General features: G+C 35.7%; 1 protein-coding gene across 6 annotated transcripts in view; it reads left to right on the top strand.

Annotated features, from left to right (window-relative positions):
- ZNF292 (zinc finger protein 292) overlaps positions 1-26,803 on the top strand; it is an 88,581-nt gene extending 61,778 nt beyond the window's left edge. For 5 of the 6 annotated variants that reach the window (XM_032339103.1, XM_032339102.1, XM_032339106.1 and 2 more), the window contains 4 exons: positions 1,371-1,573; positions 8,018-8,154; positions 10,353-10,494; positions 18,715-26,803. In XM_032339103.1, the coding sequence (XP_032194994.1) occupies positions 1,371-1,573; positions 8,018-8,154; positions 10,353-10,494; positions 18,715-25,863 (7,631 nt within the window). In that variant the 3' untranslated portion in view covers positions 25,864-26,803. Of the gene's footprint in view, positions 1-1,370; positions 1,574-7,548; positions 7,569-8,017; positions 8,155-10,352; positions 10,495-18,714 lie in introns of those variants that run through there. The other variant, XM_032339108.1, reaches the window with a different exon arrangement.
- Positions 26,804-27,841: the final 1,038 nt, after the last annotated feature.

Below are 27,841 nucleotides of genomic sequence, written 5' to 3'. Positions count from 1 at the left end.
CATTTACAATCTTTCTTGGCTTTGATATGACAGTGAACTGAAGGGTGAAATGATACTTGTGATATAATTGTGCAATCATGTGATACTAAAAAAAGAAAAGTTAATAACCTTTATATGTAAGACATTACTGTCAGAGGCACCAGAGAGTTATACATTTAGTTTTATTTATCTGTGTTCAGTCTTCATACTTTTTGATTTAATGTGGCAGAGAGTAGAATAAAGTCTGGCAGGTACAAAGGTCTAGACTTAAAGAAAAGGATAGAATTTGAGATCCTGTGTTAAAATACTTATACGTTCATGGTTTTAATACCGAGGAGCCATGATTATACTGTTACATAGAACAAACTTTTCACAGTGGAATACAGTGCTGTTAAATCTAAAAAATAAAAGTACGAGCAGGTAGCAAAGGATATTTAAAGAAGGAAGAACATCTCTTACTCTCCATCTTTTAACCTACAAATTACTTACTAGATGTATCTTCCAGTCTGTTCATAAGTAGAGAAATTGTGTGTTTTATTTAGAGTATTTAAAATTTTATTACTAAAAACCTTCCAAAGGTTTCAGGCTAGCTATCACCAAGTAAATTTTTAAATATGATTTTCTTATTCTGGTAAAGAAAACAGGGAAGAGTTTAAATTTGCACTTGTTAAAATTTAAAGTCTCACTCACAAACACAAAAAATAAAAAATTTTATTTGTAGTTGATCAAACAAGCAGTAGGAAATTCAGAATAGAAATGTATTATATGTAAGTGGTTCTTAAGCAAATGTTGAGGTTTACTGGTCGATGTTTTAAAAATTACAAATCTACAGAAATTTCAGTAGCCCTCCCCCCCATTTATTTTTCTGTAGATACTTAATTTGTTCTAAAATATCTATTAGACTTTACCTTTGTAAAATAAAAAATACATCATCAGTATTGAACACAATTTTAGTTGAATCTTGTCTAGAATATCCAGTGGTTACCAATATAAGTGTGCAATGCCCCAACACTGCAGATCTCCAGGAATGCAAACTGCTGATATTCAAGAATAAATGCTGTGGGGAAAAGAATTTAGTGTAATTTTAATAGCGTGGGCTATTAGAATTTAGTGCAAATTACTTTTACCATAAAGAAGTTAATTCACCTCATTCTAAATGGTACTCTCAGGGGTAAAAATATTTAATGCAACTTTTAAAAGTTAGCAATATAATTTTCTTTTGCTTATAAAGTCAGGTATTTCATAGTAGCATGACAGTTACAGAGAATTGCAAAGCAAAAAAAAAAAAAAAAAAATTAGTTCCTGTGCTTTAAAAAAGATATTCCGAGTATTTGTATTGCAAATGAATTATTACCAAATGTTAATAATCTATTATGTCTTGTTTTTTAAAGTGAATGAATTTTTAGCTTTTGAGGGTCCCATCTTGTTGGATATGAGAATTAAACATCTAATCAAAACCAATCAGTTAAGTCAAGCAACTGCTCTAGCAAAGCTGTGTTCTGATCATCCAGAGATTGGTACAAAAGGTAGTTTTAAGCAAACTTACCTTGTTTGTCTTTGTACATCATCACCAAATGAAAAGTTAATCGAAGAGGTGAGTATGTTTTCTTTTGTTAGTAATTATTTTTGAAAATGAAGAAGTTAATTTTCAATTAGAATATCTTTGACTTCTCTTAGATAGTGAGGGACTGTTGTCAATCTTAAATTTTAGTATGCTCTGGGGTACTGATTCTAAGCAGCTTTCAGAGTTATATGTAAACTGATTTCATCTAGCTTTTTTTTGAATTGAATCTTTACTGCTGAGGTTACATTCTGGGATGGTGGAGGTGGCTTAATAATTGAGTAGGATGTTTTTATTTGTCAGCAGTTGGACCTTAACTTTAGTTTTACCTGACTTCAGGATACTTGTAGATCTAACTGGCTAATTTAAGTAACTATAGAATTTACATGACTTCCTCCTAAAAATATGTTCTCTGTTTTATACACATGCATATGCACACACACATGCATAATGTATTCCTAGGCAGAAGAGTACACACACACACACACGTATGTATAGATCTGTATCTATATATATTAAGATCAAATTTTTATTTGCATATTTAAAGTTTTATTTTCTGTGAGACATACGCTTTTTTTTTTTTTTTTTTAATATACTTCTAGTTTGGCATAAAGCATAGTATTCATGCATTTGTTTTGTACTATAGAATTCTGAGATAGAATCATGGTCCAAATGGGAATTTGGATTTTGGAGAACTCATAATTCCAAAATGAAATTGGAGATAGGGTAGGAAAATTAAAAGTTGCTAAATAAGATACAGGCAATAGCATTTAAATAATTTAGATTAAAAAAAAACTATAATGTTTAATGGCGTTGACTTTGTATTTAATGCAAACAAGTGTCTTATATCTCTAATACAAGTATCCTTCAACCTCAGAGCAATAAAGAGGAGAAGAAAATGACTAAAGGACACACTTAAAGATGTGTAACAGGAAGAATTGAGATACAAACCAAGACAAGAGAGCTTGTATAATCAGCTGTGTAGACAGATACTGTAATCAGTCTGGAAGAAGGATAGTGTCAGACAAAAAGCTGAATGCCTACATGAGGTTAGAGGTGGTTTAGGTAGTGATAGTTTTGTGGGGTTTTTTGTTGTTGTTGTTGTTGTTGTTGTTGTTTTAGAAAATGAAGAGGAAAATGGTAGGCTTGGACCAAGATTAGAAATAAGGTTATTGTGGATGGTGAGGATAATGAAGAGTGATGTCTAAGAAGAGTGATGTCTGGCAATTCCTAGATTAGACAGAGTAGAGCTAAGGGTTGTAGCCTAGGAAATTATATCATTAGTTTGGACATATAGAAGATTGAAGTTTTCTTACTAGTTCACAAAGGCTATGTAGACAGTTAATTGGCAGACAAAGTTTCTTGAGATAGCTTTTGAATTTTAGGATTTTTTCTAAAATTCTTAAATTATTGTGTTGCTATATCTTAGATACTTTTCAGCTTCTTAATAAAGCTTTAATTATCAGTTCATTCCTTGCCCTTATGTCAGTCTATCCATCTATCTATTCTTCCTTCATCAGATTTTTATTAAGTGAATGATGTGTCATGTCTAAGCCCTGAGGGTTAAATGTAAGTTAAGGCATAAGTCTTGGCCTAAAGAAACTTAACTTCTAAAAGGAAACTATCTAAATGTAGGGTCGTTAGGTTAGCTCTAAAGTCCCTGCTTGAAGTTGAAGACTACGAATTTATAATCTGCAGGAAAAATCTGTATTTCTAACTCTTGAATAGTCAAAAGATTTTGTAGAACTGAACTTTAAGTTCCCTTTTGGTTTAATTTTTCAGATTTGAGTAGCAGCAGCCTAGCTTGATTTGGGGGATCCTCAGGAAAATTCTCTGTGAGGGCCTCAGGTATCTCTGATATCATATAAAATGATTTTTTTTTCTTCTTACATTAAGCAGGTAGAATTAAGGCATTCCTTGTTTCTAAGCAGAGTTCACCAAAAGTTTCTGTACCCTACTCCAGAAACACCACTAGATCTTAAAGTGCAGAACAGGACAGGATATGTGTAAGTCTACACATTCCTTGTTAAAAGTCCTCTTTTGCTTAGAGATTGTTTGGTTACTCTTTTATGTTCCTATTACAAATAATAGAAATTTTCTCTTCATTGTTCCATGTGAAGTGGGTTAAGATTGGCTGTCACCAAGGCCTGTATTTGCCCCAAGGGAAGGTAGTCACTTTGGAACAATTGCCCAAAGATATTGCCCCCTTCATAAGAGGTATGCTCTCTCTCCCCCATTCATTTGCTTTTACCTGTCTGGTTCTTAAAAGCATATGAGTTTTTTACTTTGACTTCTTTAAGTCTGGTTCTTAAAAGCATATGAGTTTTTTCATTAGTGTGTGGTAGGAAGAGATATTGGAGAGAGTCAACCATGACCTGAATTCTGTGGTCCTTTTGAGGAAATCCTTGTTCAGGGAAGCCAGTAAGCAAGGAATTGACTAGGATTTTCAGGATCCTTTCATTGTAATAGAAATAGCAGCTAGCACTGGTAGATGGCTGAGGAATGGGACTAAGAGAGATGAGTGCCTATCTGGATTCTCTCGAAGGAAAACCTTGGCCCGTATTCTTGGTGTAGGTATAAAACAAAGTGAGCAGTATTTTAGTATTTTAGAATTGTTTAGAGCCAGTATAGCTCTTGGTTTTGTCTTTAAAATAAACACAGAATTTAAAAAATAAATCCTCTTTCTCTCTAACCATCCTTTCTCCATTTAATACTTCCCCAAGTAATCCCTATTCAGTTTGAAATTTGATAAATAACCTGATCCTTTTCTATGCACATGCATATATTTTTATATGCTCCAAACATACATATGCACACCCTGCCTGCTGTTCACTTTCCCCCACTTACTATGGATGTCCTTTCATATCATTCCACATAAATCAACCTCATTCTTTCTTCATGACTGCATAATTCCATAGTATGGATTTGTGATATCTTTGGTCAGACTAGATGACATTTAAGTGGTTTCCTTATTATATACATCCTTTCGTTCTTGTCAGTGGTTCACTGGTAGGGCAAATTTCTGGAAACAGTTGCTGGATTAAGGAGTCTACATGTTTTAAATTAATTTATAGAGCCATGCTACCATCCAAAAAAGATTATGCCAGTTTAGGCTCCCATAAACAGTATATGAAGTTTCCTCTTTACTAACACTGGAAATTATTTGTCTTTTAAATTTTTGCTTGCCCGAGAGTTAAAAAATAGTAGCTCATGATTTGATTTTATGTTTTTTCAGTATGATAGGGTTACCATTTAAGTTATTATTATTTTTTTTAAGATGTATTTATTTTAGAGAGAGGGCCAGTGGGGGGAGGGGCAGGAGGAAAGAATCTTTCAAGCACACTCCTTGCCTAGCAGGGAGGTGGAGGTAGGAGGTGGGAGGTGGAGGGCCAAGGGCTCTGTCCCAGGACCTAGGAGATCTATGACCTGAGTTGAAATCAAGAGTTGAAACGAAAAGTCCTGTGCTCAACTAATTGAGCCACACAGGCACCTTCTAAATTCTTTTTTAATTGGAAAGCAATTTTATGTAAGCAAGACTTCTTAAAATGTGATGAAAGCCAATACATTTTAAAAGTACACTTGGTAATTGTATATAGAATACTGTTGAAGTGTTCTGTGCTTTTTGAATACCTGGCATAAAGAGCCATATTAAAACATAAAAGCCATTATTCACATTCTTAAAATTATTTTTGTTTTACAGAGGGAGTTAGCATAATATGTCTTTAACAAACAGATCATTCTGACTTTGAAAATTTATTCACAGTTCTATATTTTCTGGTGTTTAAATTTTTGCTCATTTTTCAAAGCAATAGAGAAAAGATATCTATACTACATAGTCATTAGGTATATAATGGTAATTCCTACTGTGTGCTGCCTTGGATTAAAAAAATAATTCTTGTTCATTGATAGCTATATTTGACTTGTACTTTCATGGTTTGAATTCAGCCATCCATTGGTTTAAATATGGTTTCGGTTTTCCCTGTCATTCTCTTTTGTGTCCTGTTTTTTTCAAGAGGACCATCTAGTGGCAAATCAGGGAAATGAAAGCTATGGAAGTACACACTAAAAATTGTTTTCCTAGCATACCTTTAAAAAGTGTGGTTTTCTGGGCACCTGGGTGGCTCAGTGGGTTAAGCCGCTGCCTTCGGCTCAGGTCATGATCTCAGGGTCCTGGGATCGAGTCCCGCATCGGGCTCTCTGCTCAGCAGAGAGCCTGCTTTCCTCTCTCTCTCTCTCTCTCTCTCTTTGCCTACTTGTGATCTCTGTCAAATAAATAAATAAAATCTTAAAAAAAAAATAAAATAAAAAAAATAAAAAGTGTGGTTTTCTGTATTACTGAATATGGCAAATGTTTCAGTTTGATATGTTGTATATATGTGAAATAAACATACTGAGGCTATTTTAATACAAATACATATATATGTTTCTAATTACTAAGTGCAGGCTAATGTAAGTAATGTCATTGGGGAAATGAATTTCCATATATATATATATAAAATATATACATTTTGCATCATTTGAGCATTCAACAAGATTAGCTTAGGTTTTACAACAAAAACAACAAAAGATCAGATTCAAAACAAATCATGTTGTCAGGATATAAGATTTTTTATTAAAGCAGAACGTGTAAATGGTCAATATTTAGCAATAAAAGGCTTCAATGCTTATGCATGGAGAGTTCTGGAAAGAGCAGACTTTGAAGCTGTACCTGGGTTAAAATCTTGACTACCACTAATTAAGTAAGCATGTGATTTTGAGCAAGTAACTTAACCTCTCTGAACCTTATTTCTAGAAAGTTAGTAGAAAGTTACTAGAAACTAGTTACTAGAGTTAGTAGAAAGTTACTAGTAACTAGAAAGTTACCAGGCAAGCTGTTGTGCTGGTTAGCAGTGCTATTTCTGAAGAAGCTGGCACTAATAAATAAATAGTAGCTGCCATTATTGTTATTATTAACATGAAAAAATAAAACTTACGGGGTGACTTCTAACATTTGTCCGCATGTCTGTAACGGGGTAATTGTTTAAAGTTAACACAGCTTGCAGTAAAAGATAATGTGATGAAATAGAAAGAGCTTGAGTGTTTAATGCCAGTTAGACAAAATTTGATTTATAGATCTACTGCTTAATTAACTGTTGCAATTTGGGCAAATTAACATAATTTCTTTGAACGCCACATTTTTCCTACCTAGTAGGAAATTTATGATTAAATAATAAAATATGTCTGATAATGCACTTAATAATGTAGAATATTTGAAAATATTCATTGTATGATCAGCCCCCCCCTTTTTTTTTTATTTAAGTGGGGTCACTTAAAGATTTGTTAGAAAGAGATGAAAGAATAATGGAAAGAGCACTGCATTGGGGAATTCCAAAACATAGGTTTCAGTTTTAACTCGGCCACTAACTTCATCATTCCTGTAAGAAGTCATTGTTGTTAAATACACAGACTCAGAGTTGGGTCTTGTCTTGTTTTAGAGTTTTCTAGCCCAACTTAATGTATAAAATAGAACCTCAGAATCTATCCTCATGCAACCTTTATCCTCCTCAAAGATCAGTCTCAAGAGTATCCTCATTTAGACATTTGTTCAGTCCCGAACACATTACATTTTACATACATGCACACACACACACACTTTTCCTTTACTCAAAAGTTGATCAGGACAGACAAAGTCAGCGAGGAGGGGCATGGTTATCTCTGTGGTACATGGGTGCCAGTCATCTGTATTGGTCTTCATTTTTTTTTTCCATTTATCTTTTTATATTGTGGAACACCAGTGATTTGTGATTATATTCTGTTTGCTTATATCCTTGTCTTACAGAAATGCTTATAGAGATCTGTTTACATATTAAATCATTGTAATGTGGTAATTTAATTTTTCAAAAAATAAGTAATAGATAATACATGTGTAATTAAATGAAGAAGTTGCCTTCATCTAGGTTATACTTATGCATGCATGACTGTTGACAGGCTTTGAGATGGAATGAATTTATATGAAAAGAAAAATAATGGAGATTTATAGAACACTGAGGTGAGCTTAATTTAAAGGTAGTATAACTAAATAAAATGTTTCATAGTATTCTTTTTCCCCCTCAGATGAATAGACACTTTATTAGTGTATATCCAGCATACCTTTCTGTGTCTTTCTGCTGATTTTAATGGTTTTTAAATTACCAGATAAAGGGGGGAAAATATAGCTTTTCTTTTTCAGTATCATAGTCCTGATTAATGGGTAGAAGGTACTTATAATTAGCATTAGTTATTTCAGATAAATAAGTATTTGTAAAGTTTATGAAAATAATTGGTTCTCTGACTTGAAGAAAAATTACTTCTTTACTGCAGCCCAGTAATGACAAACTAGAGGTTTTACTGATTAAAAAATGATCTGTAGATATCTAATGAAGATTCAAAAGTATATTTTTATATATCCTAATAATAAAATCATTTTATGGCATATTTTCTATATCCTTTTTTCTTTAGATTTCAGAAGTTGACTGCAAAGATGCACTAGAAATGATTTGTAACTTAGAATCTGAGGGTGATGAAAAAAGTGCTCTTGTCTTATGTACTGCGTTTTTATCACGTCAGCTCCAACAAGGAGATATGTACTGTGCTTGGTGAGTTGATTTTATTTTGTAAAGAAAAATTGGTTAAATAAGAATACAAGATAGGTTATGAGAATTCAGAGAGCTTAAGAACATACTTTTTAATATTTTAAAATCTTATCAAGACAAAAAGCTTATAAAAGCTTATTTTCAGTTATTACATGCCGTTCATACTGACCATGAAGTAGTTCAGTAACTTTTTTATGTTAAGGACCACACAACCCCTTAGTATACCAGTAATGGTTGTATAATGATTAATAATGACCAGGAAATTTTTAGATGTTAGAAGATGAAGGAAATGTTTATTTTGTCTAATGCCACAATATTTTCAGATATCTAAGCAGTGTCTGTGTATGTTTTTTCCTCTACATATTACACACTTGCAACTACATAACTAGTTTAGTCATTTATGTGTGGAAATAAAGTTCATTTATCATTCTACTTCACTAACTTCTTAAGTGCATATTTCTTTATATGGTACATTTTCAAGTGTGCAGAAGCCTGTTACATATAACGTACAACTAATAAAGATGTTGACTTCAACTGACTCAAAAAAAGATCTTAAGAGCAGTTGTCTTAAATTAATGTGTTAGCTAAAACTGACAATTTATCTGGCCAGTGAACAGCATTATTAGTCTTCAGTGTTAGTTGGTAATATTGGAAACACAAAATTCAGTTTACAACATTCAGACTTTAAGAATTTTTACCAAATGATGTATGACATACAAATCCCATGAATATGGGACAGGCAAGCTAAATCAGTGTGTAATTAAAGAAGAATAAAGTTCACAGTTACAAAGGTTTTCTGAGCAGTTTTGAGTTTTGTTATGAAGAGAAAATCGTATATGCAGTACACAGAGGATTGATACAAAAGGTAGATAGAAAGATTATGAAGGGATAATAAAAAGCATGCATTTAACTGAGGAGAAGTAGATTTTCCATGTAATATAAATATTAGTATGACTTAATTAACTCTTGCATTGCTTTGAAAAATTCATCAAAGTCTGAATTTCATTACAACGAAGGCAATCTATTAAAAGTTCTTAAGTGAGGGGGGAATTTATGTTTAAGAAATGCTATTTAATACAAGTTACTTGAGAATGCTTTGGGGTCTTAACAGTGAGGACGGTTGGGGGGGAGTGGCAGGACAGAGTTGAGCTTGAAAAGTCAACTAGAAAGCCAGTTAACAGTCAATCTGGGAAGTTAAGAAGGCTTCTTTATGGACGGAGGATGGGTTGAAATAATGTTGACACAAACAGTCTTTGGGATAATAGAAAGCAGAGGCTTTTATAGGGTCAGTGATAATGATGCATTTAATTACAAAGATGGTGAACTGGAAAGAATGTTAATCATTTTCATATATTAAGTTTCAGGTTTCAGAAGAGATCAAATTGGAGAAGTCTTAAAAAGAACTAGAGAGGTGAAAGTGGCCAATACTGGAGAGACAGATTTTGAAGTCCTCTGTATATAAGTTAAAATCCAGTAAATGAGCAAGTTATTCAAGTGGGTGGTGAAAGGGCAGCGTTCCTGAGGAAATAATATTAGGAAAGGCCTGTATTGAGGAGATTACTTTGTGAAAAAAGTTGAGGAAAGGAAAAAGATTTTTGTGGAAATTAACCACAGAGGACAGAAGAGAAATAGGACGATAGGTAAAAGGGAGGAAAATTCATCGTTTCGTAGGATTATTTTCTGTGAAACCTACATTCTAATTGTATTTGAAATAAATTTCAAAGTTCATTTTTCAAAGTTTATTATTTCACCAATTTGAGAAATTGTTTCTTTTGAGTTCTTTGTCGTCATTGATTTTAATATTTAATAACAAATTTTTAAATTTACGTGACCAGTTGGTCAGTTTTCAGTTTCAGGTAGAAGATAAAATTAAATGCTTTTAAAAATACGCCATTGATCTGTATAGATCAATGTGGCTCAGATACCATTTGTATAATGTGTTTAAATGAGAGGTGCTTTACTAGTAACGGGTATCATTTCTCTCTGACATTGAAAAACATTAAAAGAATGATATCCTGATTTTATTTAGTCTCTAAAAAATTTGAAATATACCTTATATTTTATATCTAATTTAAATTTAATTTCCACATGTAGAATTTGGAATCTAAAACCAGTTTTAATTTCAAATGTAATGACTGGACCAATATAGTCCATGATTACTACATTATTGTTCCAACTTATTTTTTTATACTTTTTTTTAGGGAGCTCACTCTCTTTTGGAGTAAATTACAGCAAAGAGTAGAACCATCTATTCAAGTGTACCTAGAAAGATGTCGGCAACTTTCTCTGTTAACCAAGACAGTATATCACATTTTCTTCCTGATTAAAGTTATTAATTCGGAGGTAAGAATGATCAAGCTATTTTTTCTCAATTTAAGATGTATTAATTACCTTTAATAAAAACTATTATTTTGGCACCTCTTCCAGTGACTTCTGTTATTTCATTTAAAGTTTTGAACATTGCTTTAATTAGTCTTATAATAGGCATTTGATAACAGAAAAACTTAAAAGTACAAATGAGAGCTAGGGGCTTGCTCTTGACCTAAAGAAAAGTAATATGCATATACTGGTATTTTATCATTTGACAATTTTTGCTCCTAGGTGTTACACTGTTTTGATAACTGGCTTTATAGAAATTTAAGAAGGTATAAAGAGAGAGATGTGAGATAGCTCCCTTTGCTAGCAGTTTGGCAGATTACATTATCTAAAAATCCTTCTACAAAGTGCCCCAACATACTTGGTGAAATAAAATAAATATTTCTTTTGATATATAGCACCTAAGGTTGCAGAAATGTTAGGGAGAATCCATAGGCCCAAAATGAAGAGGAACTTAAAGCTTTCTGAAGCCGAAAGCTTAACCTGCTGCTGGGTCTCTCCTGGCCTGATGGGTATTGGGATAGGTTACTACTTGCAGTAACCAAGGAATTTGCACATTGGGATGGGAGATAGCTTTATGGGCCCTCACCAGTTGGGGAGTTGGAACTCAGCAATCTGTCCCCCTACCCCACCTGCAAAGTTCTGTAATTTCTTTGAAAAAGTAGACCAGAAAAATGCTGCTTTTTAGTACAGATAGATGGTAGGGAAGCTTATGCATGTTCTACTGTGCTGTGGGTCAGAGAAGGAAAAATGTTTCCCTTAAGAGATTGTAACCATAGGTCTACCCTCACACAGATTTGTGGCCTAAATTTACCATATTTATATAGTCCAGAAATCCTCATGCCAAGTAAGTAATGTTTAAGAAGGTAAGAGTGGAGTACTGGGCTGGTAACACCTGGCAGAATGCAGAACTTCTTTGAAGGGACACATACTCAGTGCTGGATTCTCAGGTAAAGCCCTGGTTGAGATGAGTTCATGATCAAGAATTATGGAACATGAAACAGTTTGTCATGAGGGAATTTTGTCAGAGAAAAATAACAGTAGAATTAAAGACTATTTAAAGACAAAAATTTAACCATCAGGATTTATGCATGTATCAGTATACATTTATACTGAGCCTGGGTGGCTCAGTTGGTTAAGCAGCTGCCTTCACCTCAGGGCATGATCCCAGGGTCATCTGCTTCTCCCTCTGCCCTCTACCTGCCTCTGTGTGTGTGTGTGTGTGTGCGTGCGCGCGCACATGGCACTCTCTCTCTCTCTCCCTCACACACACACACACAAAATTAAAAAAAAAAAATTTATAAAGCATATGAAACAGTGATATGAATGAATCTCAGTAGAGAAAAATTATTTGCGTAAGTTTAAGTAATGCAATTATGGAAAATTACATAAAATACATATATTTAAAGACAAAATAAGGAAGTAAAGCATGAGAAAGAAAGATACTATCAAAATGACCAAGCAGATTTTAAAGAGTCAAAAAAAAACTTCTAAGAATAAAAAACAGTTATTGAAATGAAAACAATAAGTAGATTAAACAGATTAGATATAACTGAAGAGGAAGGAGAGGTTACATATATGTTTCTAATTATCTCAATTGGAGTCTGAGTTTTACAGAATTAATTTTTTTAAAGATTTTTTTAAAAAATTTTATTCATTTTGAGATACAGAGAGCGCGAGTGTGCACCAGCAGGGGAAAGAGGCAGAAGCAAACTCCTTCCTGAGCAGGGAGCCTGACACAGGTCTCAATCCCAGGACCCTCTGATCATGACCTGAGCTGAAGGCAGATGCTTAACCATTTGAGCCATCCAGGCGCCCCAGAATTAATTTATTTTCTTATAGTAACCCTTGTAGTAATGCAGTTGGTTTCCATTTTAAATGTACACAGAAGACGTTTTCTAAAGTTGCGGATATTATGTAGAATGGGGTGCCAAACAGTGTTTAGGAATCCTTAAGAACGGGGATGCAGCTTGAAAGAAGGATTTAAGATTCATTTATTTATTTGTAGAGAAAGAGAACACAAGAGTGGGGGAGGATAGGCAGACAGAAAGGGAGAGGGAAAATCTCCATCACAGGACCCTGCTATGATGACCTGAGCTAAGATGATCTCAAGAGTCAGACTTCTAACCAGCTGAGTCACCCAGAAGCCTCAAGAAATATTTCTTAATTCATCTGTAATTTCTTTTTAATTCATCTGCACACGCGCGAGCACACACACACACACACACAAAGATACTCTCCTGTTCCCCCTTTAAGAGTAACTTCTAAAATCTGTAGTTGGTCAGTAAATCTTACAAATTTCCCTTTTTCTCTTGAAATAACTTCAGAAGAATAGAATTTCTCTTTTAGGAGTAAAGAACAGGGGTGAATTCATCTATATAGTTTTTGTCTGTCAACCTTGTTAATTCATTCTGATTTTTCATTTTATATATTGTGCTGCAGGTAAAAAAAAAAGAACTTAATATTAAGTTTCTTTAAAAATTATTGTACAGTTTTAAAATACAGGTTGTGCCACTGCTTTATGTCTAACTTGAAGAGCAGTATAGCACAGTGGAAGGACTTTGAAACTAAAAAGCCTGGCAGATTGGGGTGACTTTCTCTTGACCACCTGGTAACTCTAACCACTTTGTATTTCATTTCTTAATTAGATTAATCAAGGAAGTTAGGTAAAAATGACTCTCCTTCCTCAACCTTACACCCCACTAATAAGGAGATTGTGTTGGAGAGGGTAAAACTTGGACAAGAGCTATACTGTCCATTATTGGTAACCAGTAAGCTTTATTTTAGGTGCTTTGTAGTTCCATGGGGCTAGTGACATTGAATAGGATAAAGAATGCTTCTATCATCATGGACAGTCTGCAGAATAATACCTTTGTGGAGAGACTTTAGGTTTAGAAGTAAAGTCCATAAAAAAAGCAGTTAAAAGCATGAATAATAGCTTTAGAAAGTTGGGTCAGGGGAGCTCACCTATTCACAAGAATAACTTGGAACTTGCTAATCAGTTACTCTGCCCCCAAAATCTTGTTTCCTATCGCATAAAATGTTTTTCCCTTTTTTTTTTACTTTCTGAAATCTGATCAGAGCTTTTATTTATTTATTTATTTTTAAGATTTTATTCATTTGAGAGAGAGCACAAGCAGTGGTGAGAGAGAAGCAGGCTGCCTATCGATCAGGGAGGCTGATGCGGGGTTTCATCCCAAGACCCTGGGATCATGACCTGAACTAAAGGCAATTGCTTGACCATCTGAGCCACCAGGTTCCCTTAGAGGTTTTATCTTAAAGCTGGAATCATGGGGGGGGCGCCTGGGTGGCTCAGTGGGTTAAAGCCTCTGCTTTCGGCTCGGGTGTTGATCCCGGGGTCCTGGAATCGAGCCCCACATCGGGCTCTCTGCTCAGTGGGGAGCCTGCTTCCTCCTCTCTCTCTGCCTCTCTGCCTACTTGTGATCTCTGTCAAGTAAATAAATAAAATCTTGAAAAAAAAAAAAAAAAACTGGAATCATAGGGCACCTGGGTTTCTCTTGGTTAGGCATCTGACTCTTGATTTCGGCTCCATTCAGGATTTCAGTGAGAATGAGCCCCGCATTGGGCTCCAAGCTCAGTGGGAAGTTTGCTTGAGATTTATTACCCTGTGCATCTACCCCCAGTGGCATGTGTGTGTCATACTCTCTCTCACAGAACAAAACTACAATCATAGATTATTACTGTTTTAGAACTAAAAGAAACCTTTAAGTTAACTAGGTTCTAGTGTAACTCCTTATTTTTCACATGATGTAATTTAGTCTCAAGTTTAGTGATTTTGGTTAACTGGCAGCCCTCTTTCAGAATTCCAGGAGCTATTGAACAGTTTATTCGTGCTTCTTCCTAGATCCTTGAAATTAAAAGTTGAAAAATACAGGTTTTCATAGTCTACTAATGGAGACACACAAACAGTTGCAATTTGGTGTATGGGTCTTTCTGTTTTGGTGGAGTGCTGAGACTCCTGTTAGAGCACATTGCTTAGCACTGTGCCTGGTATAAAGTAGCTGAATGAATAAATGAGGTGGACATTCTAATCCACTTGTCTGTGTTGACTCTGTGTGGTAGCCACACAGAGTGGGAGGGGAACGTGTTCCTAGTAATAGAAAAAGTATGAAAAGTGGTATATGGAAAAATTTTTCTTCTCTCTTCACTACTCACTGAATATTTTGGGTCATCAAGTATGTGGGGATGGTCTCTGCATCAAGCAGATACCTGATTCTGTGGACACCAGCTGGGTATCCTACAACTTAAGTCTAACACTATTTAACAGGCGATAGCACAGTCCCACAAGACTAACACACACACACACACACACACACACACACACCACTCCCCCCCTTCAGGTGCTAATCACAAGTCCAGTTTGTCATCTGTGCTTCTGACCAACTGGCTAAAATCAGAAGTTCTCACAACCACCTCCTCAGATTTGATTAATTTGCTAGAGTGGCCCACAGAACTCAGTAAGACCCTTTACCTACTAGATTACTGGTTTTATGAAAGGATACAACTCAGGAAGAAGCAGATGGAAAGTAAGCACAGGGCAAGGAGCAAGCTGCCTTCCCAGATCTTCATATGTTTACCAGTGCAGAAGATCCCTGAACCCCATTCTTTTGGGGTTTTTACAGAGGCTTCATTACATAAGCATAATTGATTAAATCATCAGCCACCACTGGCAGCTGATTCAGACCCCAGCTTTCTCCCTTTCTTGGGATGGGGGTGTGGGCAAGAGCTGAAAGTTCCAACCCTGTAATCACAGGTTTGTTCCCCTGTCAGCCCCCATCTGGTGGTTATCTAGGGGCTTTCCAAAAATGGCCTCATTAACATAAATAAACTTCTTTGTGGTTAAAGGGGACTTATTAGTAACAGCACCTGTTTCACAGTTTAAGGCTCTGGAGCTGTTTCAGGAGCTGGGAACAAAAGATGCCCATATAGTTCTTATCACTTAGGAAATTACAAAGGTTTTAGGAGCTACTTGCTGGGAACCCTGGATGAAAACCAAAAAATATATGTATTTCTTATATCATAATATCACAAGTGGTATCAAGACAAATGAGAGAATAGCGTCTTTGAGGAAATAGAGTTAGTTTACCTGAAATATAGGCTATTTGGATAAGGCAAAAGATAAAAGATAAATCTAGACCAGATGAGGCATACTTAAAGATTGTGAAGGCCCTTTTGTTATTCCCCATTAAGAATATATATCTGAGGTACAAAGGTAATCACTTAGGTTAAGACATGTTGCTGTGTGTGGATGGAGAGGGCTGTACAGGATGTACCGGGGGCTGCTAATCAGCCTTTAAGCCTTTGGGTAGTTTTGGGCCAAGGATACTAGGCAGTCAGAGGAAAGGAACAGAAAAGTTGGGCAGGGGGCAGTACCAAAGCTAAAATCTTGTATCTTTTAGAAGGTTGCCTCATGCTGGATTATTATCAGTGGGGGATGATTCTATATTCCTCCTCTCAATTTTTAGCACTTAACCTTCATCTGTCACTCTTAAATTTAAGTTGGTATTATCAGTAACTTTTATTAACTAATGATAGGAATTAAGTAGATTTTTAAAAAAGATTTTATTAATTTATTTGAGAGAGAAATCATAAGTAGGCAGAGAGGCAGGCAGGGGTGGGGCGGGGGGAGAGGGGGAAAGCAGGCTTCCCGCTGAGCGGAGAGCCCAGTGCCGGACTCAATCTCCGGTCCCTGAGATCATCACCTGAGCCAAAGGCAGAGGCTTAACCCACTGAGCCACCCAGGTGCCCTGGAATTAAGTAGATTTTTATGGGCTAATTGTTAATTACATATTTATGGGAAATTAGTAATTCAAACTCATCTTTAAAAACACTTATTTACCTATAAACAATTTTTAATCACAAAGATGAAAAATTCACAAGAATAAAAATCATTGTTGTAGTTTCATTGGCATTAAGATTTCACATTTAATTACAACATTAAGGTATTTTTAAAGCAAATTTATTCAAAGCCATTTGCCCTTAATGAGTTGAAATCACCCTTGAATCCAATAGCAGACTGTATTAGAACTGTTGAGTTTCTCTCTGAAATAATTTTAGTTGCATTTTTTAAGCAGTAAGTAGAATTTTCGAATCTGCTTTTGTTGTTTATGAAGGGATCAACAGTTACATGACAGAATACTTCTAGTCCCTCTTCCGCAGTGCAGATGGCATCCACAAAACAGGCTTCCTGAAACCTTTCTTAAAGTCATTTCTTCCTTCATCATTTCCTGAATTTTCTAAAGAAAAACATCCTTCTCCACAATTCTTGTTCTGTACATATGTACTAGTCCTTCTGGTATATGTCTTCATTATCACTTCATATCATATTTATGGCTGACTTCATCTTGGATTTCTCCAAGACATCCTCTCTATAATACATATCTTTTTTTCATACTGCGAGAAAGGAGTGACCTAATTATCCATTATTAGTAGTAGCCGCTAAGGCATGTAACAGAGGTACAGATGTTTTACAGTTAAAGTTTTCTGGCTCGGATTTATCTCAAAATAGTAGAAAATAAATATATGGTTTTGACTTAAAAGCTGGAGACAACCATATGGTCCCTGTTGTCCTTTCCTCACTGTCACTTTTTTTCTTGGTACAAAAAAGTGACTATTGTCCCTTTTTTTCTTGGTCTTTGTACCCTTGCTTTTCATGAAGTCAAGCCAATTTAGTATCCTCCCCTCACTTTCGTATTGCCCCACAAATCTAAGCTGGTTGGGTAAAATATTTTATTTCCTTCTTAGCCTGTGTAAATACCCTGTCAGCTTTTTTTTACTTATCTCTTCTGTGCCTTTTGATCTGGTATAATACATATTCCATTCCCATGATTGTGACCACATCTTATACTGGTTTATTTCTTATATCTATGTCTTCTTAGTCCTTTTAAAACCCATTTTTTTTCTCTTCACTACCTCTGCTTTCAAATGACTCTTACCTTCATTACTGCTATCTTATAATAATAGTTCAAGATGCTTATTGAAAAGGAAAAACATTTATTGTGTCTCCTTGTACTTCTGATTTTTAAGGTGGTTCAACAAGAGGTAAGTGATTTGGCATTTAGCCAGTGTGTAATAGAAACACCCCCCCCCCCCCCCCCCACCCCCCCCCCCCCCCCCCCCCCCCCCCCCCCCCCCCCGGTGAAGGATCAAGTTAACTTTATTCTGTTCCTTTCATTCTAGTAAATTAGGAAATACAGGGGGGGCGCCTGGGTGGCTCAGTGGGTTAAAGCCTCTGCCTTCAGCTCGGGTCATGATTTCAGGGTCCTGGGATCGAGCCCCACATCGGGCTCTCCGCTCCGTGGAGAGCCTGCTTCCTCCTCTCTCTCTGCGTACTTCTGATCTCTATCTGTCAAATAAATAAAATCTTTAAAAAAAAAAAAAAAAAAAGGAAATACAGGGACTTCCTCAGTTCTGTAACTGGGTTTTTATTTCAGAAGGATTCTAAATACAAACTTAGGAAATAAGATTTGTGATAAAGTTGACATTATTGATCACTTGCTGTGTACCAGACATTATACTAAACTGTATCATATACTTTTGATACATAATATTCATTAATGCTCACAGCAATTTTATGAAGTTTAAATGCTATTTTGATTTTTATAAGTGGGCTGTGAACGGTTAGAGAAGTTAGTAACTTCCAGGTTTGCCTAGCTTTTTTTTTTTTTTTTTTTTTAAAGATTTTTATTTATTTATTTGACAGAGAGAGATCACAAGTAGGCAGAGAGGCAGGCAGAGAGAGAGGAGGAAGCAGGCTCCCTGCTGAGCAGAGAGCCAGATGCGAGGCTCCATCCCAGGACCCTGTGATCATGACCTGTGCCGAAGACAGAGGCTTAACCCACAGAGCCACCCAGGTGCCCTTCCTAGCTATTTTAGGTGATTTTATACCCAGGTCTTCTCTTGATTTCCAATGCTTATCTTTCTCCTGCTGTTCTTTATAGTTCAATTCTTTCTCTCTCTCTCTCTCTCTCTCTCTCACACACACACACACACACACACACACACACACACACAGCTAAGCTACAGTGCTTTAGAAGAGGCAGCAATTCATATGTTGCAGCTGCAAAATTTGAGAGTAGCAAACGTTAGTTTCAAAAATTACTGAATTCACAAATACGTGTTGGTTAGTGTAGATTAAATTAACATTTCCTGTTTGCTTTTTCACAGACTGAAGGGGCTGGACTTGCCACCTGTATAGAATTATGTGTAAAAGCCCTTCGTTTGGAATCTACAGAAAATACTGAAGTGAAAATATCTATTTGCAAGACCATTTCATGCTTGTTGCCTGATGATCTGGAGGTTAAACGTGCATGTCAGCTGAGTGAATTTCTTATTGAGCCTACAGTAGATGCATATTATGCTGTGGAGATGCTGTATAACCAGCCAGACCAGAAATACGATGAAGAGAATCTTCCAATACCAAATTCTCTACGTTGTGAGCTCCTACTTGTATTGAAAACTCAGTGGCCCTTTGATCCAGAATTCTGGGATTGGAAAACGTTAAAACGACAGTGTCTTGCATTAATGGGGGAAGAAGCATCTATTGTGTCTTCAATAGACGAACTAAACGACAGTGAAGTTTATGAGAAAGTAATGGACTACCAGGAAGAGATTAAAGAAACTTCTATGAATGGACTTTCTGGTGGAATTGGTGCTAGTTCTGGCCTTCTTAAAGACATCTGTGATGAAAAGCAAAAGAAGAGAGAGATAAAACAATTAAGAGAGAGGGGATTTATTTCTGCTAGGTTTAGGAATTGGCAAGCCTACATGCAATATTGTGTGCTATGTGACAAAGAATTCCTTGGTCATAGAATAGTACGACATGCTCAAAAACATTACAAAGATGGGATTTACAGTTGCCCTATATGTGCAAAGAACTTCAATTCTAAAGAAACTTTTGTCCCTCATGTCACATTACATGTTAAACAATCTAGTAAAGAGAGACTAGCAGCTATGAAACCATTAAGAAGATTGGGGAGGCCACCTAAGATCACAACTACCAACGAGAATCAGAAGACTAATGCTGTGACCAAGCAGGAACAGCGGCCTATAAAAAAGAATAGTCTCTATTCAACAGACTTCATAGTATTTAATGACAATGATGGTTCAGATGATGAGAATGATGACAAAGATAAATCTTATGAACCAGAAGTAATCCCAGTCCAAAAACCAGTACCTGTTAATGAATTTAATTGCCCTGTAACTTTTTGTAAAAAGGGCTTTAAGTACTTCAAAAATTTAATTGCTCATGTAAAGGGGCATAAGGATAATGAAGATGCCAAGCGCTTTCTTGAAATGCAAAGCAAAAAAGTTATTTGCCAGTACTGTAGACGGCATTTTGTAAGTGTTACTCATCTTAATGATCACCTACAAATGCATTGTGGCAGTAAACCATATATTTGTATACAGATGAAATGTAAGGCTGGTTTTAATAGTTACGCAGAGCTCTTAACACACCGAAAGGAACATCAAGTTTTTAGAGCAAAGTGTATGTTTCCTAAATGTGGCAGAATTTTTTCAGAAGCTTATTTACTGTATGATCATGAAGCACAGCATTATAATACCTATACTTGTAAGTTCACAGGTTGTGGTAAAGTGTATCGTTCTCAGAGTGAGCTAGAAAAGCATCTGGACGATCACAGTACTCCTGAAAAAGTGCTGCCTCCTGAAAACCAGCGTACTTCATCTGGAGATTGTGATCAGCCTTCTAAAGTGAATCCGAACACAGAAGTGAGCTTTGAGAAAGAGAGGTCTGTGCTTCCTTCAGAAAATAATATTGAAAACACCTTACCGACAGATGGAAGTGATGCTTGGGATAAAAGCAAAGCAGAATCAGCTGTGACCAAACAAGACCAGATTTCTGCATCAGAGCTCAGGCCAGCTGATGGACCATTGTCAAATGGTTTGGAGAACTCTGTGACTACTCCTCTGCTTCAGGCCAGTGAAGTAGCTGTGTCCATTAAAGTGTCCCTCAATCAGGGGATCGAGGATAACTTTGGAAAACAAGAAAACTCAACTGTGGAAGGCACTAGTGAATCACTGGTCACAAACTTACATACAGCAGGTGGAGATACTTGTAATGATTTGTGTCGTCCAAGTTTTCAAGAAAGCAAGCAGGATTGCTTTAATGAAGCCCAGATTACTCAGAGTTCTTTAGTAAATTCAGATACCCTCAAAATAGGTGACCTTACCCCACGAAACTTAGAAAGACAAGTGAATAACCTAATGACCTTTTCTGTGCAAAATCAGGCAGGATTTCCAAACAGTTTACCAGCTTCCAAGTTTGAATGTGGAGGTAATGTCAAAACATCATCCAATCTTTATAATTTACCTCTTAAGACATTGGAAAGTATCACGTTTGTTCCACCACAGCCCAACCCGAGTAGTTCTTTAGGAACTCCATCAGTGCCTCCAAAAGCGCCAGTTCAGAAATTCAGTTGCCAGGTCGAGGGATGTACTCGAACCTATAATTCTTCACAGAGTATCGGGAAACACATGAAGACAGCACACCCTGACCAGTATGCTGCATTTAAAATGCAGCGCAAAAACAAAAAAGGTCAGAAATCTAACAACTTAAATACACCAAATAATGGAAAGTTTGTTTATTTTTTGCCATCACAGGTGAGCAGCTCTAACAATGCATTTTTTACACCACAGACCAAAGCCAACGGGAATCCTACTTGTTCAAATCAGTTGCAGCATGTCTCGCCTTCCATTTTTCCAGCTCATTTAACAAGTGTGTCAGCTCCACTGCTGCCCTCAGTGGAAAGTGTCATAAATCCAAATATACCTTCTCAGGATAAAAATGAACAAGGTGGCGGTATTATATGTTCCCAGATGGAAAATTTATCTACTACTACCTTGCCAGCACAAATGGAAGATCTAACCAAAACAGTTTTGCCTTTGAATATTGACAGTGGTTCAGATCCTTTCCTTCCTCTACCTGCGGAAAGTAGTTCAATGTCTCTCTTCCCTTCACCAGCAGAGAGTGGGGCTAATTCTGTTTTTTCCCAACTGGAAAACAGTACAAATCATTTTTCCTCACAGATTGAAGGAAACGCTAATTCCTCCTTTTTAAAGGGAGGTAATGGTGAAAATGCAGTTTTTCCTTCACAAGTAAGTGTTGCAAATGACTTTAATAACAGCAGTGCCCAACAGTCTGCACCTGAAAAAGTTAAAAAAGACCGTGGGCGGGGCCCAAATGGGAAGGAAAGAAAACCCAAGCACAACAAAAGGGCTAAATGGCCTGCAATTATCAGAGATGGGAAATTTATCTGTAGCAGATGTTACAGGGCTTTTACTAATCCCAGATCTCTGGGTGGACACTTATCTAAGCGATCTTACTGTAAACCACTGGATGGAGCAGAAATTGCTCAAGAACTTCTACAGAATAATGGACAGCCTTCTCTTCTTGCCAGCATGATTCTCTCCACAAATGCAGTAAATTTGCAGCAGCCGCAACAGTCTACCTTCAATCCAGAAGCATGTTTTAAAGATCCATCATTTCTGCAACTTCTTGCTGCTGAAAATCGCTCAACATTTTTACCAAATACATTTCCTCGGACTGGTGTGACTAGCTTTAGTACCAGTGTTAGCCAAGAAGGAAGTGAAATTATTAAACAGGCTTTGGAAACTGCTGGCATTCCCAGTACATTTGAGGGTTCTGAAATCCTTTCTCATGTTCCAGCAGGTTGTGTTCCAGATGCAGCACAAGTAAATGCAACAGTGATGCCAAATCCAGCTGTACCACCCCTGTTGCAGACTGTATGCCACCCAAACCCCCTGCTGACAAACCAGAATAGGACACCAAACTCCAAAACTTCCTCCATTGAGGAATGCAGCAATTTGCCCGTTTTCCCAACAAATGACTTACTACTGAAGACTGTTGAAAATGGTTTGTGTTCTAGTTCATTCCCTAATTCTAGTGGGCCATCACAAAATTTTACCAATAACAGTTCACGTGTTTCAGTTATAAGTGGTCCTCAGAACACGAGGTCTGGTCATTTAAATAAAAAGGGAAACAGTGCTTCAAAGAGAAGGAAGAAAGTTGCTCCTCCCCTAATTGCACCTAATGCTTCCCAAAACTTGGTAACAAGTGACTTAACAGCAATGGGACTTATAGCAAAGAGTATTGAGATACCAACTAGTAACCTCCATTCAAATGTAATTCCAAATTGTGAGCCTCAGGGTTTGGTGGAAAACCTAACACAGAAATTAAATAGTGTTGACAATCAGTTATTTATTACTGATGTGAAAGAAAACTTTAAAACCAATCTTGAGTCCCATACAGTGTTAGCGCCTTTAACATTAAAAACTGAAAATGGTGATTCCCAAATGATGGCTTTGAATTCGTGCACAACTTCAATAAATTCTGATTTGCAGATTTCTGAAGACAATGTTATACAAAACTTTGAAAAGACTCTTGAAATTATTAAAAGTGCTATGAATTCTCAAATACTTGAGGTAAAAACTGGATCTCACAGTGTTGGTGAAACGTCACAGAATGCTCAAATAAATTATAACATTCAGCTTCCTTCAGTAAACACTGTACAGAATAACAAGTTACCTGATTCTTCTCAGTTTTCCTCCTTCGTAGGTGTCATGCCAGCAAAAAGTAACATTCCTCCATCTGAAGTATTACATAAGGAGGATCAAATACAGGAAATTTTAGAAGGCTTGCAGAAATTGAAATTAGAAAATGACTTGTCCACTCCAGCACCCCAGTGTGTACTAATAAATACATCAGTGACACTGACTCCCACTCCTGTTAAACCAGTTCCAACTGTCACAGTTGTTCAGCCAGTTTCTGAAATGATAAGCAACATTCAGTTTAGTGACAAAGTTAATAAACCTTTCGTATGTCAAAACCAAGGTTGTAATTACAGTGCTATGACAAAGGATGCTTTATTTAAGCACTATGGTAAGATTCATCAGTACACTCCAGAGATGATTCTTGAAATTAAGAAGAATCAGTTGAAATTTGCTCCATTTAAATGTGTAGTACCTACCTGTACAAAGACATTTACAAGAAATTCTAATCTCCGGGCACACTGCCAGTTGGTCCATCATTTTACAACAGAAGAAATGGTAAAGTTAAAAATAAAAAGGCCCTATGGAAGAAAATCTCAGAGTGAAAATTCGTCAGCCCCACGAGTTCCACAAGTAAAAAGACAGCTAACTATGACGGAGGAAAACAAAAGGGAATTCCAGCCTGCTTTAGATTTGGGAGCAGTGAAGGAGAATGCCCTCAGTAATGAAGCAGTGATCCCAGAAAAACAACTTGTAGAAAAAAAAAGTCCTGAAAAAACAGAAAATAACTTGCAGGTGATCACAGTTACTTCAGAACAATGTAATTCAAATTCTCTCACAAATACACAAACCAAAGGACGAAAAATTAGGAGACACAAAAAAGAAAAGGAGGAGAAAAAACGCAAGAAGCCAGTTTCTCACTCTGTTGAGTTTCCAACAAGATACAGCCCCTACAGACCTTATCGATGTGTTCACCAGGGTTGCTTTGCTGCTTTTACTATACAGCAAAACCTAATTCTGCATTACCAGGCTGTACACAAGTCAGATCTACCTGCATTTTCTGCAGAGGTTGAAGAAGAAAGTGAAGCTGGTAAAGAAAGTGAAGAAATTGAAACCAAACAGACTGTGAAAGAATTTCGGTGTCAGGTGAGTGACTGTTCTCGAATTTTCCAAGCAATTACTGGCCTGATACAACACTACATGAAACTTCATGAAATGACTCCTGAGGAAATTGAAAGTATGACTGCTTCTGTGGATGTTGGGAAATTTCCATGTGACCAGTTAGAATGTAAGTCTTCATTTACCACATATTTGAACTATGTTGTTCATCTTGAGGCAGATCATGGAATTGGAATCAGGGGAAGTAAAACTGAAGAAGATGGCATATACAAATGTGACTGTGAAGGCTGTGACCGTATATATGCAACTCGGTCAAATCTCCTCCGACATATTTTTAATAAGCATAATGACAAACATAAAGCTCATTTGATTCGGCCAAGAAGATTAACACCTGGTCAGGAAAATATATCAAGCAAAGCAAACCAAGAAAAGACAAAATCTAAGCATCGGGGGACAAAACACAGATCTGGAAAGGAAGGACTCAAAATGCCTAAGACAAAACGAAAGAAAAAAAATAATTTAGAAAATAAGACAGCTAAAATTGTACAGATCGAAGAAAATAAGCCTTATTCTCTGAAACGTGGAAAGCACGTATATTCTATAAAGGCTAGAAATGATGCCTTATCTGAGTGTACGAGCAGATTTGTGACCCAGTATCCATGTATGATAAAAGGGTGCACATCAGTTGTTACAAGTGAAAGCAATATAATAAGACATTATAAATGCCATAAATTATCAAAGGCATTTACATCACAACACCGTAATCTTCTCATTGTCTTCAAACGGTGTTGCAACTCACAACTAAAGGACACTTCTGAGCAAGAAGGTGATAAGAATGATGTGAAAACTTCTGATGCATGTGGAACAGAGAGTAATGATAACTCCAGAACAGCTACAGTTCCACAGAAGGAAAGTGAAAAAAATGAAAAAGATGAAATGGATGAGCTAACAGAATTATTTATTACAAAATTAATAAATGAAGACAATGCAAGTGTGGAGACCCAAGCTCATACATCTTCAAATGTAAGTAATGATTTTCAGGAAAATAACCCCTGCCAGTCAGAAAAACAAAAAACAAGTAATTTGAAGAGAGTTAATAAAGAAAAAAATGTCTCCCAAAATAAAAAGAGAAAAGTTGAAAAAGCAGAACCAGCATCAGCAGTTGAGTTAAGTAGTACGCATAAAGAAGAAGAAACTGCTGTTGCTATTCAAACTACAGAGGAGCATCCTGCATCTTTTGACTGGAGCTCATTTAAACCGATGGGATTTGAAGTATCATTTCTGAAGTTTCTTGAGGAGTCTGCAGTAAAGCAGAAGAAAAATTCTGACAAAGACCATCCAAATAGTGGAAATAAAAAAGGATCCCATTCAAATTCAAGAAAAAATATTGATAAGACTGCTGTGACTAGTGGAAATCATGTATGTTCTTGTAAAGAAAGTGAAACCTTTGTACAGTTTGCCAATCCATCACAGCTTCAGTGCAGTGATAATGTAAAAATTGTTTTAGACAAGACTCTTAAAGATTGCACTGAACTTGTGTTAAAACAACTTCAGGAAATGAAACCTACCGTCAGTCTGAAAAAACTTGAAGTACATTCAAATGATCCAGATATGTCTGTTATGAAAGAAATTAGTATGGGTAAAGCTACAGGTAGAGGGCAGTACTGATAACTAATGTACTATAAATATATTATTTACGGTTTTATTTTAAATAGGAAGCCATCAAGCATGCTAGAATTGTGAAACTTTTTCATTAATTTTTGTTGACATGAATTAACCTGGCCAAAAAAAGAAAAAAAAAATACATGGCATTTGTCATGTAAAACTTTTTTTTTTATCCCTATGGGACTTGAGGAACAGAATCAGTACTTCAGTTATTGTAAATAGTTGAGCTACACCTCAAATTTCTATCAGCCAGTTGCCCTTTCCATGAACTAAATTGAATTATCTGTGTGATTGATCAGTTTCACCAGGTCACTGCTCATGTAGGACAGTAGTCTTTGTTTGTAGATACCTTTTTTGTATATATTTATTATTGTAAATCATTTGCTGCCACCAGCAGTGTGTAAGTCTAAACTATTAAATGACACATTTATATTTGGAATTTTAATTTTTAACTAAGTGATCAAGTTTTTAAAACTGTTCTTTTATTGTTTTAAATTAAGAATTTTTTGAACTAAAAGTAGAAACTCTGCCATAGTTCATTGATTTTTACATAAAACGTTTATTTACAAGATCTCAGAATTACTTTTCACAAAGTAGGCACATTATATCAATATCTTGCTCTGCTTTGTAAATTTATCCTCCAGAATTTGGGGGTGGTATTCATGTGAAATTATAGCAGATTCTTTAGAGGTTTCCTATAGCTACAGGTTTTTTTTCAATGCTTCTAATTGGGTATAGTTACTATGATTCCATGAAATATAATGGAAATGTGAATAAAGAATTTACTACATCAAAGATTTTAAACATTTGGTATTAAAAAAAAAATCCTTTGTGAATGTGATAGAAACTAGTAGTGTGGAGCAGTGTAAATATTTGAGGTGGTGATTTGTGAAGTAGCCCAGTATTGCCTTAAATAAAATCACATTTCATTTCTTGTTTTATACATGTGATCTTACAAAGTTTTTTTTTCCATTTTCTGAGATTTATAGATTGGTGTATAGCTTTAAACTGTATAAACTTTTGTGGAAAGATTTTTTTAAACATTTTTATAAATCTTAAAATTGGTATCATCAAAGTGAGCCCATCTTGTGTTTATAAAATGCAAGAGTCCTTAACATTTATAATTACATAGATGAAACACTTTCTATAAGGAAGTTGGATGTTTTGATTTTACTGTTTATAGATGTTAGATTGTACAGATTTGTATTTTCCCACCACATCTAATGATACTTTTTTCATTAGATTGGTCTTCCAGAGCAGTATTAGTTGTTACAATTGATTATTTTGGTTATTCAGTATATAGTTAGCTCTTATAGTTTAGCTTTATTCACCATATTTATACTGTGGATTCACGGCAGAGATAGAGGTTATTTCAGGAGAGTTTATTACCTTCATTTGAAGTCCAGCTAAAGTCAGGACTGGAAACAAAAGAAAACACCTTTTGAATTTACTTTTGTTTCTGTTTGCCATATATAGTAGCATTGATTTTTGACTTTGTGTTTGTTATAAACCAGTTGCATTCACAATATTATTAGCCTGAGATATTGATGATGTTGTAATAATAAGAAAATGTGTATATTCCCTGTGCAACATCAGATTTGCAGGAAAAATGAAGCACTTAACTGAAATTGCTGGTACTCTGAATAAATAAGCATGGTCAAGGAGTGAATTATTTTCTTTTGGAAAAAAATTTTTTTTAAGTTTTATTAAAGCATTATAGTTTTATTTTTAGGGCCTAATGGGTTGTATTGAATAGTTGGTTTCACCTCCTTAAGGTTTATTACCAATATGCATAAAACTTGACACATTAAAATTCCTTCCCTTTGATAAGCCCACTGTTATTTATTAAAATAAAAGTTGTTCTTATGGGTAATTAATACATGTTTTTTTCTAAATTAACAGTAACTTAACTCTGAATAATTTTAATATTAAATTTTTGTTAACAACTGAATGTTTCCGTAAGTTTCTTGGAAGTTGACCT

This window comes from Mustela erminea, chromosome 4 (genome assembly GCF_009829155.1).
Source record: "Mustela erminea isolate mMusErm1 chromosome 4, mMusErm1.Pri, whole genome shotgun sequence".
NCBI lineage: Eukaryota > Metazoa > Chordata > Mammalia > Carnivora > Mustelidae > Mustela > Mustela erminea.
The sequence above is the reverse complement of the archived record's forward strand: the minus strand, read 5'-3'. Positions and strand labels throughout refer to the sequence as shown.